The sequence below is a fragment of the Lacerta agilis genome, chromosome 17 (genome assembly GCF_009819535.1).
Source record: "Lacerta agilis isolate rLacAgi1 chromosome 17, rLacAgi1.pri, whole genome shotgun sequence".
Lineage (NCBI taxonomy): Eukaryota > Metazoa > Chordata > Lepidosauria > Squamata > Lacertidae > Lacerta > Lacerta agilis.
In genome coordinates this window covers 31,992,693-32,007,797 of record NC_046328.1, presented here as the reverse complement: position 1 = coordinate 32,007,797, position 15,105 = coordinate 31,992,693, and the positions used below count along the sequence as shown (strand labels likewise).

Below are 15,105 nucleotides of genomic sequence, written 5' to 3'. Positions count from 1 at the left end.
AAAAAAAGAATACACACAACCTATGTTAATAAAAAAAATACCCCTTTCCTTTCACCCCTCCCCCCGCAGCCAAAAAAAAAAAGTAAAATAAAATAATAAAAATGCACAGCTTGCTAGACTTCGGACGGGCCAAAGGTCTTCTCCTCTTGGGGTTTGCAGATCCAGCTCCCGTAGCCCATCTCCTGCAGGGCCCAGAAGAATTGCCGCTTGGCACTCTGGTACGTGAGGGCCGCTTCCTTGGCCTCCGAGTACACGGTCAGTTTCTGCAGGGCCTTGCGATCCATCTTGGCACAGAGCGATTGGAAGAGTGCAAACAGGTTCCTCTTGGAGACCCGGGACACGTCCAGTTTTGGTCTGAGGGGAGGAAGGAAGGAATGTAAAGGGAAAGGACTCCGGGAGGCTGGAAGGGAAAGAGATGCCTGCCCTGCAGAGCCCAGAGGGCGGCAGGTCTGTGGGATGCTCTCCCCAGGGAGGTTCGCCTGGCACCTTCATTGCACACCTGTAGACTCTTTAGCCAGGCCTTTGGCTGACTGACATACAATGCCCTTTTAAAAAGTGCTGCGGAAGTGGAGGTTATTGGGTTGCCTTTGTTTTTATTACCATATTGGCCAGAATATAAGTCACACTTCCCGCCCCCCCCCCCAAATTCCGACCGTGAAAAGTTAAAAGTGCGGCTTAAATTTGCGACCTTACAAAAATTGGCTTTTATTATATCGCTGCTGAAACAGACACATGGTAAAACGGAACAGGTGTGAGTGCCTGCGGAATTTTAAGGAGCAGCTTATATTCGGGTATTGTCTCCCCCCCCCCCTTGAATTTTAAAGGTGCAGCTTATATTCAGGTGTGGCTTATATTCAGGTCAATACGGTATGTATTTTCTATTTTTTTAAAATATTGTGATTTTATGTTGTGAACCGTCCTGAGATCTATGGGTATGGGGCAGGTCTAAAAATTAGATAGATAGATAGATAAGTAAAATAATAAGGTTTTCATTTTATTTCAAGGGTGAGAAAAAACCTGTGGTTCCTCTGGATGTCACTGGGACTATTGACTCACATCCATCCCAGCCAGGATGGCCAACGATTGAGAGGGTTTCCCAGCACCACTTTTGGTAGCTAAAAACATACATCATATATCAAGAAGTTATGTATTAAAATGCACGACATCTATACACACCCGGGTATTCAAAACATTATAAAACAGTGATTAAAATCAACGCTAAGCTACAAAGCAGACTTGAAATGCACGTCGGCATTCTGCGTGTCCGGACAGGCCTGCCTAAACGAGAATGTTTTGTAGCAGACAGGGGGGAAAGGGGTCCTGTGAAGATGCCCGCCAAATGTCAACAGGCAAGGAGTTCCAAAGTGCGGTTGCGGTTGCCGCGCTAAGAGATTGATTTCTGACTGCGCACTGCAGCAATCCAATCTGGAAGCAACTTGCACCTGGTTTGCAGCTGAACCAGGGCAGTTTTCTACCCCGGCACTTGAGAGGAACACCGAAGTCTACGATGGGAGCCTAAGTGCTTCGTTGTCCTCCTGGCTTTTCCACGGCGGTCACCGGTGCTAGCAATTCAAACTGGACGACAGAAAGATAAGAACGGGCTTATCTTTCATAAGAACGTGTCAAAACTGTTGGGGCCGTCCAGCTCAGTATTGCCTACACTGACCGGCTGAAAGAATGTGCGAGAATGTGGGTGTGTTCTCTGCTCTGCCTGGAGATGCCCGGGACCATCTTCGTGAAAAGCAAGTGTCCCCCCACCCACCCACACCAGGCGGTGGTCCCCCCCCCCCCAATTATTCACTTTTCTTATATCTCATCCAGTGTCAGTTTCATTGCTGGCCCCGAGCATGTGGATGGAATATGCATGAAAACGAAGGCAGCCAGAAACCTGCTTCCCACACCCACTGGAAGCAGCCACCCAACCATGCCTGAAGTTACGGTTACCCCTCTGTGCCTCCCCTCCCATAGCTGTGCCCCACTCTTACCCATCTACTTTGCCTTTCGTGCCATCCAGGACTTCGACTTCAGAGTCATCGGGGAGGCACCAGTTGACGCTGGATTCCTTTGTTTTCCCCGTCTGCCTTGCGGAGTCGTAGACGCTGACTCTGCCAACCTGTGTTGGCAGAGAGAGAGAGAGAGAAAGGAAGAAAAAGATAGCAGGCTGAATATTGTGTGTGTGTGTGTGCACGTGCGTGTATGTCTACACACACACACACACACACACACACACACACACACAGTGTATCCAGTGGTTTTCACCAGGACCAGGTTTCAACACTGCGATATATCTCCAGCTAAACATCACAATAAGAGTGATATATCACGATCTTTGAAATAAGGTGGGTAGCCGTGTTGGTCTGCCATAGTCAAAACAAAATCAAAAATTCTTTCCAGTAGCACCTTAGAGACCAACTGAGTTTGTTCTTGGTATGAACAAACTCAGTATGAACAAACTCATACCAAGAACAAACTCAGTTGGTCTCTAAGGTGCTACTGGAAAGAATTTTTGATTTTGTTTTGACTATGGCAGACCAACACGGCTACCCACCTGTAACTGGAACTATGGAAGGCACCACATTGAGCCGCATGAAATGGAAGTCCATAAATCTCATACCAAGAACAAACTCAGTTGGTCTCTAAGGTGCTACTGGAAAGAATTTTTGATTTTGTTTTGAAATAAGGGTGGACCTAGGTAGAAGCACTGGCTGGCTTCACAGTTTTCCCACATTGTGATTTTGGCACAGCACACGCACATCAAGATTCACGATATATTGCCAGGTCAAAAATACCACACTATGGCCTTCAAACCACTTTGGGATGATACTTCAATATAACTCCCAGCCCTGGTTTTCAGCCAAACCTAAGTTCTCGTTTTCTGCCATATTTACATTTGGAAAAGAAAGCTCTAAATTTGCAGGGCAGGAGACACTGGTTGTTACCATTGCAATGTGCTGTGTTGCCCTTGATACGGGCTCTTTTTAGCAAAAACTCCTGCCAATCCCAAGTCTTAAGGATAGGGCAGAACGTGTAAGAACACAAGGAGAGTCAGGCTGCAGGATCAGGCCAAAGGCCCATCTCGCGCAGCATTCTGTTCTCACAGTGGCCAACCAGAGAGGCTTCAAGGGAAGCCCAAAAGTGGGAGCTGAGCCCAAGAGCAACTCTCTCCAACTTCGAATACCAGTTTCTGGGAATCACGAGGCATTCTGTCTCCAACAGTGGAGGTAAGAACATGCCCTAGCAGTCATTGACAGCCTTATCCTTCACGCATGTATTAATTCTCTTTTAAAGCCATTCAACCCGGTGGCCATTCCAAAGCAACTACTCTAATCCAAACTTAAAAATGGAAAGCGTAATGCTGGTGGTCAACAAAAGAGGTTTAAAGACTGTCTCAAGGCAATTTCTTTATTTTTAAAATGTAGTATAAACACTGACAACTGGGAAACACTGGCCTGCGAGCGCTCTGATTGGAGAACAGCCTTTACCAAAGATGCCATAGGCTTTGAAGACACTCGAACTCAGGACAAAAGGGAGAAACGTGCTAAGAGGAAGGCACGCTTGGCAAACCCTCACCGTGATGAATTCCCGCCCGGAAACCAATGTCCCCACTGTGGAAGGACGTGTGGAGCCAGAACTGGCCTCCACAGTCACTTACGGACTCGCCGTTAAAACAGTGTTCATGGGAGACAATCTTACTCGGCTACGAGGGAATCGCCAATGAAGAAGGATTCTGCCACATCTTGCGACAGCAAACTCAGCAGACCATTGTGCAGAAGTGCGTTATTTTGCCTGTCCCGAATCTTCCAAAATTCAGGTTTGTTGGATGGGCCCAGAGTCTGAATACTAAGGAGGGAGAAAAGACTCTCCTCCCATCAATCCAATTGTCTCCACAGCGTGCTTAGTTATCTATACCTCTATAACGTCCCCCACTTACTTGCTTTCCCTCCTCCAAACTAGAATGATAGCGTTGGGAGAGCCATTCCCCGAGGGTCGTCTAGTCCAACCCCCGGCAATGCAGGAATCTCAGCGAGATCGTATGTGACTAATATTGCAACCGCATAGAGGAAAGGTCCAGACACCTACGCTTTGAGCACGACTGAACTACGGAAAGGTGGCATACAAATAACTGATGAAGAAGAAGAAGAAGAAGGAAGACAAGGAATTAAAACTGCAACGGGAATCAAACAGCAGTTACCTCCGGATGATTGATAATATACGGCTCAGGGAGTCCGGACTGGAATGTGTTGCCGTCTCTTGACATGCGGCAACAGATGGCACGCGTCAAGTGACCTTGACTGTACAAGTAGCCTGGGAAAGGAACACAAAATGAGGTTGATGGTACAGGCATTTATTTATTTATTTTTAAAAAGGAGCACATATCAGCTGCTTCATCAACCTGGAGCGAGGGCACCACCATCTTTGGAAGGGTTAGCGGCAGCTGCATCTTGGCAGGAAGGACTAAGGTTTAACACAAGCCTTGAGCACTTTGCAGCCTTTAAGACATTTATAGCCAGGGCCTGCTATGTCCTTGTCATGAGACGGGGGCTTCCAAGTTCCCAAAATGTAAGGTTCACGTGATGGTGCTTACGAGTAACGAAGCAGGAGCCCAAACAGTCTTTTGGCAGTTTTAATGTGCAAAACTATTTACAGTGCAGAGCTACAAAAAGCATGTCTGTCTCAGTGGCTGGCAGAATCCGGGAGCGGCCCCTTCCGGCTCCTTCCCCAGCATGAGCTTTGGCACCCCAAATCTCCTCCTACCCTCTGCGCAATTGGGGCGCCGGAAATGGCGTGCCTCCCTCCTGACCAGCAGGACGAGGTGAGGTGCTGGGGCTCTCAGCAGCATCCCTGAGCCCTCTCCTCTCCCGGCTGGCCCCTTCCCCTTCCTCCCCACTGGAGGTGTGGCTGCTCTTCGCACTGGAAGAGGTGCTGCTGCTCCTCAAAAGGCTTTGGGGGTCTCTGTAAGCTAACGGACCCTCCGTTCCCCTCAGCAGGCCAGGTGGCAGTTCCCTGACACAAAAGAAGGAGGAGGGGAAAAAACATGCACCAAAATCCCAACAGCCTCTTTTGCTTCCTATAGAGCAGGGGTGGGAAAACTGGGCTATGTGGATGTTCTTGGATTCCAGTTCCCATCAGCCACCAGCCAGCAAGCCTAATGGTCCGGGTGATGGGAGTTTTAGTACAGCAACATTTGGAAAGCCCCACAGGTTCCCCAACCTCTGCCCTAAGGAGAGTCATTTGTGGCAGAATTGCATCTCTGTGCTCTCGAGTCTTCTCACCGATTGTGCCCAATTTTTTTTACGACTACTGCTAATCAGGTATTTTACTTGTGCTTTGCCATGCCAGGGCAGGTTGCAACAGTTTAAATGTGCCGCATTAAAACTGGTTAAACCAAAGATTTCTTGGGGGTCTCTCTCTCTCTCTCTCTCTATATATATATATATGGACACACACGCCCCACAAAAAAATTATACACCACTTAATTTTGATTATCTCTAGGCAGTGTATACCAAGCCCTACAAATACAATCAAGATAAAACCAGCTAACCAACTGTAAAATCAGAAATGGTGTAAGAATGGCTGCTGGGATTTTTTTTTTTAAGTCTCCAGCAGATGCCAAAAAGTTTAACATGGAAGGGACATCTCTGACCTCAGCCAGGAGGAAGTCCTGCAGAACTGGGCCAATCATACTGAATGTGCAGCGACGTCTCCAAAAACCTAAGTGGCCAGGCAGGGATAGAAGGAATCAAGCACTCCTAAGCTATTCTGGACCCAAGTCATTAAGGATGCTGAAAATTAATGTAGGAGCCTTGAATTCAGCTTGGTAGCATCCTGGCAGCCAGGGCAAGGTTTTTGAGCAATGCACTGGCGACAGTCTGCCCCATCAACAATAGGAATTGTTTCTCTGGTGTCAAAGCTGCAGGGTGGGGTGGGGGAGAGGTGTGCCTTCTGTGTACATGGAAAGCTACACAGCCAAGGCACCAGGGCACCTCTGCTGGGAGGGAATTCTCCCCCACCCCATTTTATTTATGCTTTGTTGTAAACACCAACAAAAATCGAAAAGAAAAACCATACATCTTCATCACTTGTTAAACCAAACACAAAATAAAAGAATACAATCATCTGTTTTGACAGTAAATCTTCTTAAGGTACAGTACATCTAACTTTCTGGGAGGGAATTCCACCGCTTGGGGCTGCCACAGAGAAGGCTCCCACCTCTCCCAGGCCAACACCGCCCTTCCCCTGCTGATCTTAACACCCAAGAGGGTCTGCATCTCTGTAGCGAAGGAACTGGCCTTTCAGACATCTTGGAATGGTGTGGGGGAAAGAAATAGGTGCTTTGGGGGGTCATAGCTGAGAAGGCAGGAAAAGGGAGAGATACGAGATCCCCACACCCAGCAACAGGGAGGATGGAGAGATCCATTACCAAGTGTGACTGAGCGGAGATAAACAGGCTGCAGGAAGTGGGAGAGCAGCGCCCCCTGTAGGCCCAGCACATTCCAGCGCAGGATCTTGTCGCTGCAGGACATGGTGCGGAGACGCTCGCCGTGCTGGATCCCGTCCCACGTTGGCACGATGTCGCTGGATTCCACTGGGATAGTGCCTTCCCCTGCAGAAAGAGAGGGAGCCAGTCGGGAGCTGCCTTTGCTGGAATGGCCCAAAGGCCACACCCACCCACACCCTCACTGGAGTCCAAGGAGCCGTCTCCAGCTGCTGCTGCCACCAGACAGATGCTGCCAGGTCCTCAGAGAGGGCATGGGGGCCAGGGCCTCTTCCAGCACCTGATGTGTTCAAAAGGTATGCCACCCCTGCACGGAGAGGTTCCATTCAGCTGTTAGGTAAAGGTAAAGGGACCCCTGACCATTAGATCCAGTCGCGGACAACTCTGGGGTTGCGGCGCTCATCTCGCTTTACTGGCAGAGGGAGCTGGCATACAGCTTCCGGGTCATGTGGCCAGCATGACTAAGCCGCTTCTGGCGAACCAGAGCAGCGCACGGAAACGCCGTTTACCTTCCTGCCGGAGCGGTACCTATTTATCTACTTGCACTTTGGCGTGCTTTCAAACTGCTAGGTGTGCAGGAGCAGGGACCGAGCAACGGGAGCTCACCCCGTCGCAGGGATTCGAACCGCCGACCTTCTGATCGGCAAGCCCTAGGCTATGTGGTCATCCCGATTCAGCTGTTACCGCAGCATAAAACAGGGATGGGCCTGCCAGCCCCAGATACACACCTGCAGGGCTCTGCACCTGACTTTCAGAACACCCTCCCTGCCACCCGCCTAAAGGACACACGCCTCCACAGCATTTCCTTGAGCATTTCGGCCTGCCTAAAATAGTGCCCTGGGCGGAGGGGCAGCCAGGGGAGCCTCACAATCCCACTAACAAAAACAAACAACTATATAAATAAGGGGCCTGCCCACGAGACACCAACATGAAAGCCATGCACAAACACTACGCAACAGAATGAGAAGACCACTATTCCCCCGGCCCTTTCCCTCCCTTTCCCCTCCCACCCCGAATTGAAAGTGGAAATGCTATAATAATAATAATAATAATAATAATAATAATAATAATAATAATAATAATAATTTATTTATACCCCACCCTTCCCAGTCAAAAATCGGGCTCAGGACGGCTAACACTAATTAAAATCACAGCAAAAACATAAAAAAACAATTTAAAATACAGATTAAAATACAAATTTAAAATTCAAAATTAAAACTGCAGTCTCATTTTCAAATAGCCCACTAATAAAAGAATGAAGCATAAGTATCAAACAGAAACCAACCCAAAGGCCAGGTGGAACAGCTCTGTCTTGCAGGCCCTGCGGAAAGATGCCAAATCCCGCAGGGCCCTGGTCTCTTGTGATAGACTGTTCCACCAAGTCGGGGCCAATACTGACAAAGCCCTGGCCCTAGTTGAGGACAACCTAGCATCTTTGTTGCTCAGGGCCTCCAAAAGATTATTATTTGAGGACCTTAAGGTCCTACACGGGACATACCAGGAGAGGCGGTCCCTTAGGTATATGTACCCTTCCTTGGCTATCTGTATCACAAAAACTTTAATTAAATTTTTTTTAAAGGAAAGGAAAAAGCCCATAGTGCAAAGGTGAAATTGCCATTCATCACCCTTCCGTATTGCAACGGGCATTGGGCTGCATACAATGAAAAGAAGTTATTGCTGCTACTAGACGGACAGACTGAGTCAGTATAAAGCAATCAGAAGGCTGGAAACTGTATCCTAACAAACAAAAACAATAAAAAAACAACCTGCATACCAGAATGGCCGGCTGCACATGTAAAAGCTGAAAAAGGGGAGCAACAAAACCGCGGTCACTGGGCTCAGTTCCCCTGGCACTCACCGTTTTCAACTTTTGTGCGCAGCTTCCCCTGCTTGGGATTCTCAAAGAGCGGCTGGTGCTGGCCTTCCCCGACTGTGTTGGCCTGGTCCGTGCAGGATTTGTCAAAGAGAGCCCCGTCCCCACAAGGCGCCGTGCTAGGGGGCAGAAGAACAAGGCACACCCTGAACCCGAGAGGCTATTAAGAAATCTGTGTGGGCTGCTTTTCAGCAGGTCCCCCTAAAACAGCGCTCAAGCAGATTCTTAAAACGGCAATTTGAAAGGCTGAAGCCATTGCGCTAAACGGCCCCTTCTAGCCCAAGGATAGAGAAGCTCAGGTCCTACGGCCAAATGCAGAACTCATCTGACCCTTGGGCAGTTCCACCTCCCTCACAGAGCTTGGGGGGGCAGCAGCCTTGGACAGGGCCTTTTCTGTGGCAGCCCCCAAGCTGTAGAATTCCCTCCTGAGAGAGGTGCGCCTGTCACCTTCACTAACATGGTTTTCATTGTATGCTGAAGATGCACCTCTTTGCCCTGTCCTTTGGACACTTGAACTGTGTGTTTGGGGGGGGGACCCCACCCTGCGACTGCGACTGCAATTTCTCCTGAACTGCTCTTTAAATGGTTGTGACCTGCCCTGGGACCTTAAGGGGATTCACACTGCCTGCCTGCTGTGTGGAACACTTATTTACCCCTACGCAACTCTCCCCTTCGGTGTTTTTTGGTTCCCCGCAAGCTCTTTCGCCCCTTTGCACTCAACATCCCCTGCAAAACGCAGCACAAACAGGCACACACAACCCTCAGCCACCTTGCACCGCTGCACGCAGGTCAGGCCCCGGCTGGTGCTCACCTGATGTACAGGTGAAAAGTGATGTCATCTTTGATCTTCAACTTGCCATCCTCCAGGGGCTGGAAGATGCTGTCTTCGGATGCCGAGGGGTCAAACTTCATGAGCTCGGTGTAGAGGAACCTGGAATAACACCACCACAATGTGAAGCAGCTTCTTGGCCTTGTGACCCCGTTCTGCGCACATTTACTTGGCCGTAAAGGCCCCCCACAGCAAGGCTGCCCCCCTCCCCCCACAAGTAGGACTGCAATGTTTAATCAATCAGTTGTTTGGCTGTTGTTCGGCTTTCCTTTCCCCCTCCTGCTCCTTGTTTAACTGCCATGTTTCTTTTTAAACAGGTTTGTTGCTTTGAAATTTTAACGCAGGCTTTGGGAGGCTCTGGTGGCCTCGAAACTGGGATGCGTTAAAATCTAAATAAATGATGAAAAGGTGCTTCAAACCACCAGGAAGCAGTTTATAAAACAACGCATGCAACAATTTCACAGTGTTAGGGTTTTACTGTGTATTTCATCATTTTAAGGTATCATTATTCATACCTGCCAGTCACCACCCTGTAAAGAGGGGTAGACGGAGAAAGAGAAAAGGGGGTGCCTCACCCTCCACTAGCCTCTCTGTCCCCTCCCAAAATATTATCCCTCAACAGATGCCCCTGTGTGATACAGATAAAGGTTGCCATCATTAAATACTCCGTTCATTCACAGTATCGCTCACAACCACCCTGCCTAGTGTTCTCCCCTTGAACAGGGGCTGGGCACTCAACACATGCCCCATGCTGGGCAGAGCTCTGCTAAATGGCCTTGCTTGGCCTCCGCTTCCGCCTCCTCACCTTATGAAACCCCTCCTGGAAATGATCTCCGCATGGCAGTCATTGACCGTCTCCCCTTTCAGGCTCAACTCCTCCCCTTTCACACAGCGATTCCCTGAGAGGCAAGGAGGAGAAAGAAAGCGGTCAGGAAAATACTGCGTTAACAGACCCCGTGTGGGTGCTTGGTGTGGACAAAAGGAGAGCTGGGTTTGTTTACTTCCTGGTTGCTGTTGTTGTGTGTTTTTTTAACAACAGACCAAGGAATCCTTGGCGGTTTGCTGGGACAAAGAGTTGTCACTCGCAAGCCATCACTGAATATGAGCCTGCTGTAGAACCTGATGCCACGCTAGTTTATGTAACGCACTCCACGAACTCACCTTGAAAAGCTGCACAATATGGACTGCGCTTGCAAAGCCGTTTTACAATGAGAGCAAATCTATACGGCTTGACCTTCTGCAGCAGCTGAATTGCATTCCAATTGTTCTAACTTATTTATTCTTTACTTTGTTGTTCTTTACTTAATTATTTAGGGACGCGGGTGGCACTGTGGGTTAAACCACAGAGCCTAGGGCTTGCCGATCAGAAGGTCGGCGGTTCGAATCCCCGCGACAGGGTGAGCTCCTGTTGCTCGGTCCCTGCTCCTGCCAACCTAGCAGTTCAAAAGCACAAAGTGCAAGTAGATAAATAGGTACCGCTCCGGCGGGAAGGTAAACGGCGTTTCCATGTGCTGCTCTGGTTCACCAGAAGCGGCTTAGTCAAGCTGGCCACATGACCCGGAAGCTGTACGCCGGCTCCGTCGGCCAGTAAAGCGAGAGGAGCGCTGCAACCCTAGAGTCATCCGCGACTGGATCTAATGGCCAGGGGTCCCTTTACCTTTATCTTACTTATTTATTTATTAAACGAAAAGGTGGCTGAGATTAGTTTCCAACTTCATTCTGGGTTTGATTTTAAAAAGCAGCAGAGCATATTTGGAACCAATAGTGGGAGGAAAACCCTCTTCGGGGAAGAAAAACCACCCAAAACGTAGGGCACTTATTCCCAGAGGAACAGGCAGCCAGTAGTTTGTACATGGTTTGCCCTGGCACCCTTCCATGCCCTGCCCCTGTGGTCCTGAGGAGATGAGAGAGGCTGCTCTTTCCTCCACTGAAAAGCACATGGAGCTGAAGGAGGAAGTTGGAAGAGTGATACTCTTCCCCATTTCCTCTTTCAGCTTTATGGGATTTTCAAAGCTCATATTAATTCTGCTGGATCTGATTTCACTCAAGATTCCATTAATAGAACAGCAACAAGAAGGCGGGATGCCTGCTTACTCCATTTCCATCTGGCTTTTGGGGGGTGGAGAGCGAAGTGACCTGAGTGGGTGGTGTCCAAAAATAATCTGTTCCCCATGGCCTCTTTTTTTTTAAAAAGTATTTGTTTAGAGCAGGGTTTCCCAAACTTGGGTCTCCAGCGGTTTTTGGAGTACAACTCCCATCGTCGCTAGCTAGAAGGAACCGGTGATCGGGGATGATTGGAATTGTAGTCCCAAAACCGCCGGAGAGCCAAGTTTGGGAAATACCAATTTAGAGTCACTTAGCCGTGGCTAAACGGAGCTTTTAAGCAAGATTCTTCCCGGCTCCGATATGAGCAACCCCCCCTGCCTGGACCAGCAGCACCTCTTACCTGTTCCAATGCTCACCACGACCCCCAGGCCCTCTTGCCCTCGCCTCATGATGATGGCGGCCAGGATCTTGCGCCCGAGCAAGCTGTGCTGGATGCGTGCCGTCAGGGTGTTGAACCGCTGGTGGCTCAGCATAGCGATCTGGTCGTGGAGCGTGCTTCCGCTCACGGGGAGCTGCGAGGTGGAAGAAGAAGGGGAGGCCGGGAGTTTTCACAGCCGAAGAACAAGGACCAGGTGAGGGGGGAGAGAAGCAAACAGCAAGGAAGCCCCTCCGGACATCGCTGGACTCCAACTCCCATCAGCCCCAGCAAGCACGGCCAATGGCTCGGGGTGATGGGAGCGATAGTTCAGCAATGTCTATGGGCCCAAGGTCTTCCCATAACCGAGGCGGCCCATTAACAGCAAAAGGAGAGGCAAGCGAGGGTGGCAGTGTTACCTCTGTGATGGTCAGCCCTTCGGAGTTCTCCGCCTTCTCAGTCTCCCCGATCAGAACCCGGAGCGCCGCGTCGGCAGCCTCCTGCTTGCCTTGCTTCTTGCTGTGCGCCGTGACGGCTGGGAACCAGCGGCCGCCCACTTTGGCTTGGAAGACGAATCTGCCGGGGGGGAGGAAAGCCGGCAGAGAAGGTGCAGGTTCAGTAACCGAGGGGCCCTGGGTGAGGTTGGCGCTATAAAATCTAGAGCCCCAGCAGGAAAACAATGCACAGGCAGAGCGCTTGAGATTGGGAAAGGTCAGAAAGAACGCAGCAAGCTTGAGTAAATCCCGAAAAGTGACTGGCTGGGTCCTACCTGCCCCCCTTTGTTCTGTTTTTAAGATTAGCCTGCTAAGAGGCTGCTGGACTTCCACCAAGCAGGCTGGATCGCTACATCTCTCCGAAGGGGACACCTGAGGCCATCCAGGTGTGGCTGGACTCCCATTGGCCAAGCCGACTGGGACGGATATGTGTTGGAAGCCAGACCTCGTCTGGAGGGCCCCAACAGGTGCCCCATCTTCAGCTTACAGTCCAGGGCAACCATGTGGTAAATAATAATGGTAATAATAATTCAATTTCTTGCCATAAGGTCCCAGGGCAGGTTACAACGATTTAAAATACAATATTAAAAACAGTTATTATAGCCACGAGGACAGAGCAGGACATATTAACAGGAGAAAGCGGATCGAGAAACCTTTTTTTCTCCCTCTCTTGTAACACTAGAACTCAGGGGCATCCAAGAAAGCTGGATGTAAAAGGACTTCTTCAGGCAGCAGTGACAGAACTTGCTTCTGCAGGAGAGGGGACGGCCACTGGCTTGGATGGCTTCAGAAGAGGATTGGACAAATTTATGAAGGAAAAAACCATAAGAGAGGGTTCCCCCCCTTTCCATTTCCCTCTTTTTCCTTCCGTTCCTTTAGATTAGATTAGATTAGTGTTTCTTTTGTTCTGCTGCATTATAAAAACATACTTTGATATATGAATGTTCATATATCTCTGGACAAGTATCCAGAAAAATAGAAGAAGAAGATGATGATAATAATAATAATGAAAACCACAAGGGAGTTTTTCTTCTGCTTGGGTCCTGCTTTTGGGCTTTCCTTTGTGGCGTATGGCTGACCACTGCGAGAACAGGAGGCTGGACGAGAGGAGCTGCTGGCCTGATCCTGCACCCAGAATCACTGGCGGAGGAAGCCGCTTTGCTGCCCGGGGCAGCAAACCCAGGGGCACCCGGGGGCGTGGCTTCCCCCGCGGTGCGCATGCGGCGTATGGGCTGCAGGGCGGGGTGGCCTTGCTCCTCGGCTTGCCTCTCACCGGCTCTTCAGCGGCGTGCTCCGCAGTGCTTCTCCGGCAGACTTCAAGGAGAGCTGAAATCACTAGTCCTCTCCTCTACCTGCTTTCAGCCAGCAACCAAGTGCTCCGGAACGCTGAGAAGTCGCTTCAAGGAGCCACCTGCTTTGCTAGCATCGCTTGTAGCTAGCATCACTTTTAGCTTCCAGGGCCGAAAAGCTGTGAGCGGGGCGGAGGGCGAGCTGATTGTCGCCCCCTCCAGGGCGGAACCCGGGGTGCCCCGCCCCCATCGCCCCCACCTTCCTACGCCACTGGCCAGAATCTTCCTATGTTTAATGGCCATCCTGCCTACAGCAGTTCCCTAGTGGACCAGGAGGACTTATCAGCGATGCAGGAGAGCCCTTTCCGTAACAGACGTTCTGTAGCTCAGCAGCAGAGCTCCTGCTTTGCACACAAGACTCCAGTTCCCCCCCCCCCAAGGGTGTCTCCGGCTAAGAGACATTAAGCAGCAGGGTTTGGGAAAGACCTTTAGACAGAACAGCCCCTGCCAGCCACAAGATGACAATCAAATTGGAGACTAAGGGCTGAGCTTTGTTTTCTATGTTCTGCAAGCAACGCAAGGAAATTACCCTCTGGCTGGCTGGGCAGAGCGCTGCTGCGCCTACTCACTTAGGGTCGTGGGGTGGCCCAGTCTGATTGATCAGCTTGAACTCAGCAGCAAAGCCATTGGCCCGGGCGTACTCCAAGAGGCCACTGACTGGGTTGGAGTTCAGGTACTTAATCAGCTCGCCGACACCCTTAGCACTCGCGGCTTTTGTGTCTTCCAGATTTGCAGGCTGGCCACCAGGCACATCCACAGGCTGGTCGCCCTGGGCCTCTGTCTGAAAAAGTCACCAAGGAAACAAAGAGAGAAAGAGGCTGATGAGGAGGCTGGAACGAAGCCAGGGAGGCCGGGAGACCTGTTTCCGTTCTCATTTTCATTCCGTACTAAGCGTTTTTCACATTGTGATTTTATGTTGCGAACCGCCCTGAGATCTATGGGTTACGGGGCGGTCTATACCTTTAAGAAACAATAAACAACAAGGTACCTGTTCAGGTAAGCTGCTGGCGTCCCCAGTGAGGCCCCTCATGGCGGCCTCGGCGGCCATCTGCTTCGCTCCCTTTTTGCTGTTCGATACCACAGCAGGGAAGACACGTTCGCCCACTTTCACGCAGTACTTGAACCTGATCAAAGGAAAAGGAGAAGGCACAGAGTTCATGGGCTTATTGAGACTGAAGGTAGATCACACAGAAAGCGGCTGCAGCAGGAAGGCAGGTGGGGCTTGGGTCATTTCCAGAACCCCCCACTCCCTCTGAATGGAAAAAGGGGTGAAAGCCTGACCCCCCCCAAAAAAAAACAATGTTTCTTGATTTCAGTTCCTTTTAGACAAACAAGCCACTGGACAGAGCCAATATCTTCCTCTGCATTTTGTGCAGAGCCCAGCACGCTGCTGAATATTATAACCTAGACCAAGCTAGTCAAATATTATAACCTAGACTGCCCCCCTTTTGGGGGGGGGGGCAAAGGCAAGGCTGATTCCAACCTATGGCCCTCCAAAAAATTGGAGGCCTACAATTACCATCATCCACGACCCGTGTACCACACTATCTGGTGCTGATGGGAGTTGGAGTACAAAACACCTGGAGGGTGTCTCCTGAGAAAT

At 50.1% G+C, this 15,105-nt stretch overlaps 1 protein-coding gene across 5 annotated transcripts in view; it reads right to left on the bottom strand.

Annotated features, from left to right (window-relative positions):
* Positions 1 to 15,105, bottom strand: part of ADAR (adenosine deaminase RNA specific) — a 38,427-nt gene continuing 23,322 nt past the window's right edge. For 3 of the 5 annotated variants that reach the window (XM_033174276.1, XM_033174278.1, XM_033174275.1), the window contains exons 5-13: positions 14,491 to 14,626; positions 14,072 to 14,283; positions 12,079 to 12,235; positions 11,645 to 11,816; positions 10,004 to 10,097; positions 9,181 to 9,300; positions 8,355 to 8,488; positions 6,422 to 6,604; positions 4,162 to 4,305 (exon numbers count right to left, since the gene is read on the bottom strand). In XM_033174276.1, coding sequence (XP_033030167.1) covers positions 4,178 to 4,305; positions 6,422 to 6,604; positions 8,355 to 8,488; positions 9,181 to 9,300; positions 10,004 to 10,097; positions 11,645 to 11,816; positions 12,079 to 12,235; positions 14,072 to 14,283; positions 14,491 to 14,626 — 1,336 coding nt within the window. In that variant the 3' untranslated portion in view covers positions 4,162 to 4,177. Of the gene's footprint in view, positions 355 to 1,985; positions 2,114 to 4,161; positions 4,306 to 6,421; positions 6,605 to 8,354; positions 8,489 to 9,180; positions 9,301 to 10,003; positions 10,098 to 11,644; positions 11,817 to 12,078; positions 12,236 to 14,071; positions 14,284 to 14,490; positions 14,627 to 15,105 lie in introns of those variants that run through there. The other 2 variants (XM_033174279.1, XM_033174277.1) reach the window with 2 other exon arrangements.